This window comes from Corvus brachyrhynchos, unplaced genomic scaffold (assembly GCF_000691975.1).
Source record: "Corvus brachyrhynchos isolate BGI_N302 unplaced genomic scaffold, ASM69197v1 scaffold172, whole genome shotgun sequence".
In the NCBI taxonomy this organism is placed as follows: domain Eukaryota; kingdom Metazoa; phylum Chordata; class Aves; order Passeriformes; family Corvidae; genus Corvus; species Corvus brachyrhynchos.
In genome coordinates this window covers 46937-53221 of record NW_008236760.1, presented here as the reverse complement: position 1 = coordinate 53221, position 6285 = coordinate 46937, and the positions used below count along the sequence as shown (strand labels likewise).

Here is a 6285-nt window from a genome sequence, read left to right as displayed (position 1 = left end):
ACAGCAGATTGTTTGTTTCCGGGCGGGTCTGCTGTTAGTGGCAGTTTGGGAACCACGTGCGACTGAAGGAAAACACTTTTTTCCTTAAGCATAAGAGAGAGACTTTTTTCAAGAACTGCAACACTGACTAACATCCCATGTTCTGTTATCCCTTGTGTGAGCTAGGTAAAAGGAGAGAAGTGCTGGAAAGGGGGGGGGGATTTGCTTTAATTTTGTTTTGTTATTTTCTCTTTACTTTTAATTCTATTAGTAATAAAGCTCTTTCATTGTACTGCAACTGTTTAAGGTTTGTGCCTGCTTTGCTTTTCTCCTAATTCTTATCTCACAGAAGGAAAATAAGTAAGTAATGAATATTTTGAACCAAAACCACTACATATTTAATTGGTGTTTCTGCCTGGTTTCGAACTCAACCCGCTACATCTTTCCAAACTCTGGATTCTCAGAGCACAGATTTCAAAGTCATTACAAGGCAGGCTTAGGGCAAGCAGCTACTGGAGAATTAGACATGAACGAGATACTTCTCTGCTCAGAGAGATCTGAGAAAGAAGCTATATATTGGTATATTCAGCTGTTTTGAGCTTTAAATGCATATAGGAAATAGCATAATGTGTATATTCAATACTTTTTTTAAATCAAAAAGCTAAAAAAATTACTAAAAAATTTAAAACTTCAACAACAATGTCTACACTACAATCACAGAATTGTTAGGTTTGGAAGGGATCTCTGGAGGTCATCTAGTCCAAACCTGCCAAGTCAGGGTCACCTAGAGCAGGTTACACAGGAACACATTTGGGCGGGTTTTGAATGTCTCCAGAGAGGTAGACTCCATGCCCTCCTTGGGCAGCCTGTTCCAGTGCTCTGCCATTCTCAATGGAAAGACTTTCTTCCTCATGTGGAGGTGGAACTTCTTGTGTTTTAGTTTATGGCCATTGCTCTTTGTCCTGTCACTGGGCACCACTGATCAGTCTGGCACCATCCTCTTGGCACCTGCCTTTGAGGTATTTATATGCATTAATGAGATCCCCTCAGTTTTCTCCATACTAACCAGGTTCAGCTCCTGCAGTATCTCCTCATAAGAGAGATGCTCCAGATTCCTAATCATCTTTGTGGCCTCTGCTGGACTCTCTTTCTTCAGTAGCTCTTTGTCTTTTTTGTACTGAGAAGCCCAGAACTGGACACAGCACTCCAGATGTGGCCTCACTAGGGCTGAGTAGAGGAGCAGGATCACCTCCCTCGACCTGCTGGCCACACTCTTCCTAATGCACCCCAGAATCCCATTGGCCCTTCTGGCCCCAGGGCACACTGCTGGCTCATGGTTAACTTGGCATCCACCAAGATTCCCAGGTCCTTCTCTGCAGCGCTGCTCTTTAGTAGGTCAGCCCCCAACCTGTACTGGTACTTGGGGTTATTCCTCCCCAGGTACAGGACCCTACACTTGCCCTTGTTGAACCTCATTAGGTTTCTCTCCACCCAACTCTCCAGCCTATCAAGAATCAAGAATCACTACAAACAGTTTTTATTAAAATGTGAGCCTTGTAGGCTTAAAACAGGTATATGAAGAAATAAACATCCAATGTTTTAAATGCAAAGATTTGCTATGAAAGTATCTCCTGAATCACAACACTCGTGTTATAAATATGATGTGATAGAAATGACTCAGGGAAAAAACCCAGTAATTTAGAGGACTACTTCCTAGCCCTTGCCACTAGCCTTCCACATTCAGTACAGCCTACCATCCTTGACTGCATTAACATCCCCTGATGTAACTACAAAACAACATTTTCCCTAAACTCTCACTATTATTTCTCTTCTTCACCATGGTACTTTCTGGTACAACATATTGGGGAAAGGAGGGGTGGGTGCATGTAGTTTTGTTGCACCTTTCGAATTGAAAGTTAATTTAGGAGCAATTCGTTTTATCAGATATATATATTTAATAGTCTGATAATTTGCTGTGTGCCAAAACACTTAACCCAAAAGAATAAAACATATTTCATATGCTAGAACCAAAGACAGAACAAGCTTTGTATCAGGATACAGGAATTTGCTATGATTTTCAGCATGCTATTTGGAGGGACAAAAGTTCCCAAGTAGTGAAATAAAATACAAGTTTTTAACTACTGCAAACAGCTTTAATATAAATTAAATTATTACTTACCAAAATCTACTCTTGTTAGTATGCACTGCATTGGATGGTCAGTTGTATGCCTCGTTGTTGTTGCACCACTCTCATAACAAGTTGCACACAAATCGTAATCGTAGCAAATTAAACACTTGTATCTGCGACCTCGAAAATTTCCTTTTAAACATGCATCACAGCTGACACCTGTGAACAAAGAAAATTGCTTGAAAACAACAATAATTTCACATTGGTTTAATGATACAGATTGTTGCTATAGCCCCCAACAATGAAAGGAATTTAACCAAGAAGCTTTTATGGAGCTGATGCACAATAACACAATTTTAAGCATATTTATATCTTTAAAAAGGCAGTAATCATCCAAAGTGAAAGTTAAAGTAAAATAAAAACCAGTCAAGCACTCAAAATGATAATTTGTTAGGATATAAATTCTTTTTAATCACTTTTTTCCACTGTTTGAAAGCTTGGTTCAAAACACTCAAGGTTAAATAGTATACTTTGTGAAAACAACAAAACAAAGTCCACAGCAGACCATCCCGCAAGTCACACAAAACCACACACCACCACCACCACCACATAATACCACCCCTCCCTGGCTTTTGTGTTTATTTTTATACTTTCTAATAATTAAATTATGAAGAATGCCACAACCATTTTTCACAATATAAACATATCCGAGAGCAAAAATTTAGGTCTTCTATTTTGAAGTACAGAATAACTTTGAATACATCTTAATTTTATGTTGTATCATCTCTTCAGCTTCTACCTTTCGAAAGTTCAAACTTTGTACTGTAAATCAATCAGTCACACTCCCTGGGTCAGGAAAAAATTATCTTCTAAAGGTTTTTGCAATTTTGTCTGTGTCATTTCAGTTCTCTGCTGTTAATTTAGATAAGGGCAAAGGAAGCATCATCATCTTTTCATCTGTCAAGGCCCACAAAAACTTCCATCATTGCAGTAGTAAATTAAAGGCCTTCATGATAATAACTAGTGTGTACAACACATGCGATATTTTGATCGAAGTCCTCCTTTAGGATCAATTTAAACAAGCTTTTCATAGCTCAGTGCAAATGCAGAAAATGTTATAGAAACAATGTTCTTGGAAGAAAGCACCAACATTGACTCTAAGAGGACTAGTAGAGGAAGATCATCAAGATCTCAAAACTGCAAATATCCCAATGGTCATTTCCTAATTATAAACTCCATTATCAGATAAAAATCTAGTATTAACACAAGTCACCACTACTACTTGTGATGTCAGGTCCAGGGAGCAAAGTTAAATTACATAGAGACAATTCTCACAACATCTCTCCCAGCTAGTATTTCTTCATATCATTCTAAATTACCACATTTTCATTTTGATAACCTGACAGCAGGTGGCATAACACACTACTTTCATACCCTTTTATGTAACAGGAGAGAAAAGCATCAAGAAAAAAAAAGCCTCAGAAATTCAGCTGTGGTTTTTTAACCCATACACTGCATTAATTAAAATTTTAGGAGTTTGCCTCTCTACACCTTAAAAAAATAAAAAAAAAAACCCACAAAAAAACCCCCAGAACACTGAAAGATAACAATGCCAAAGTGAATTGAATGCATCCTAATCAATCTCAGGTTTTGAGGAAAAACACACACTCAGGAGGGGTCCAATTATAAGCAGGGAACAGAAAGGGCAAACGAATAAACAAGTTGTGAAAAGGATTCAAGCTTATTCATGAAGTTCTGATTTACATGATGCAACAATAACTTTTTAAAAGCTTTTAAAATTATTTCCTATTCAATGGAAAGTTTTCCTGTACCTTCTTCAGAATGGCCTCATGGAAATGATCACCAAAGAAAAATAATCTGGCTTATTTTTAAATAAAGTTTTTGATGCATTTTACCTTAGAAAATAGCAAGACTTTTTCAGTTTTTCTACTGTTAATTACCAATACACAAGTACACATGTGGACTGATAAACAGTTTTATCTAGTAGGTTTCCTCTATATGGTTTGCAGCTTGTCTAGAATCAGGGCTGAGATTTCCAGAGAGGCTGTCCAGACACCTGCCCCAGTCATGGAAAATTCTGAGTGGTATGATGTGTGGGAGGACATAGGCCAAACCCTGAAGGAATTCTCTGACGCGATAGCTTGGAACTTCCCCCCTGAACAAATTCAGAATCCAGCTGAGGTGGGGAAATATCTAAAAGAAAATTGCAATGACAACTCTAATGAGAAGAAAAAGCTCATTGCAATGTGCTGGGTCCTGGCTAATGCTTACCACACACTGCTAGATACTGTAAGGCAGCAGACACAGCCAGATGGGCAGGAGGATGAATCAGCAGACATCCCAGTCACTCAGGCTGCAGCTAAACCAGATGGGGAGCCTAAGCCAATAGCAATTGCCCCTGTCCAGAGAAGGAAACACAAAGCCAAATCCATTCGCCCAGTGAATGATGATGGGGAGCCAGGATCCTCACAGACAGCAGAGAAATCCAAACCAGAAATTATTACAGAGTCTCTGTCCATAGAGAGCCTTCATAGCCTAAGAAAAGATTAAACCAGACAGCCTGATGAATCTACATTAAGTTGGTTAGTCCAAATATGGGACGCCACAGGCGATAATACAATTTTGGATGGCACTGAAGTGAGGCATTTGGGATCTCTGTCACATGATGTGGGTATTGACCAAGGGATGACAAGGGGGCCCAAAGCTCTCAGTCTCTGAACATGTCTCTTAAGAAGTGTGAAGGAAAGATACCTGTGCCGAGATCTCCAGTTGCAGCAAACCTCATGGAAGACCATAGAACAAGGGATTCAATGCTTGAGAGAACTGGTGGTGATAGTTTTCTTAGATGACCAAACAATTAGGAGTCCAGACATGGTAAAATGCACACCAGTGATGTGGCTAAAACTTGCACGACTCGGGCCACAAGAATATGCCTCTGCTTTAGCAATGATGAAGTGGAATGAGTGGGACAAGACAGTGAATACTATGGTGAGTAGGCTCTGGGCATATGCAGACACTGTGCAAGGCCCAACTCAAGCAAGAATCTCAGCTGAGGAAACAAGTCTGTCAGAGCACATACAAAAAATGGAAGACAGGATTGAGGAGACTCATCAGAAATTTAGGAAGGGGATTAAAGAGGACCTCCAAATCTTGTCAGTTCCAACCACAGGTCCTGTAACCAGAAGCAGACGTCCCCCAGCTAGAGAGGAAGGGTACACCCCATGAACTGACCTGTGATTCTTCCTGTGTGACCATTGGGAAAATATGAAAAGGTGGGATGGAAAACTGTTGGGGTTTTAGGAGTTCTCCTTTTGTTTTTCTTTTTCTCTTAAAAAATTTTCCCCATAGGTGTTGCCAGGAGACAGTAAGGACTGGATACTTAAGAGAGACAAAAGACCTGGCCACAGCTCGGGAGACGGGTCCCTGGATACTGTCTTTTACCTAGGGTTTTCTAGTGTAAGGCAGAGATGCTGTGAGATTTGGACTGGGGAAAAAGGGTTGGGTGGAGCCCCTAGGTCTCTTGTTCTCCCAGCATTCAGAGGGGTTGAGTGGAGCTCCTAGCTCTCTTGCTCTCAAGGTGTTTGGAGAGGGGAGAAGCTGTGGTCGCTGTGGGGAGAATTCATCACCACTGCAGGGTTCTGCCCTCTGCTGCCTTCCTTCTATGGTTGAGTGGAGCTCTGCTTACTCGAGCAGACGTTGCATTGGGACCCTATTTTGTTGCTGCCTGCTCTGAGCTTCCCCTCCCCCTCCCAAAGACACGTGCTCCTGCCCATGTGCTCCGAGCTCCTTTGTTCTAAGCGCGGGCAAAACCAAATGTAACTCAAACTCTTTAGCAGTGTCTGATTGGCCGCTCACCCCGGGTCCGACCCCAGTCCTCCCCTTTCCCCTTCTCCAAATAAAAGATGGTCGAGGGGAGGCTCCGCCCTCTCTCTCAGCTCAGCTATCTTCCTGTGAACATCTCTTGTCGTCTGTCTCATTTGAAGGCTTCTAACTGCAGGAAATTGAGCGAGCAGGGAGCTATATTTCTCCCTCTTTGCTTCTGCTGATGGTATTTGCTTTGCAGCTGATTCAGGTACCGATTTTAGAGCTACTAAAGTGCTACATCGCCCGTGCTACCTCTCTAGGCTGCTCGAGGCTTTCTAAGGCATTGAAATACA

At 41.2% G+C, this 6285-nt stretch overlaps 1 protein-coding gene across 1 annotated transcript in view; it reads right to left on the bottom strand.

Annotated features, from left to right (window-relative positions):
- LOC103625222 (E3 ubiquitin-protein ligase KCMF1) overlaps window positions 1-6285 on the bottom strand; it is a 77401-nt gene that overhangs the window by 62002 nt on the left and 9114 nt on the right. Inside the window, exon 2 of the mRNA XM_008644630.2 lies at window positions 2159-2326. Coding sequence (XP_008642852.1) covers window positions 2159-2326 — 168 coding nt within the window. The remainder of the gene's footprint in view (window positions 1-2158; window positions 2327-6285) is intronic.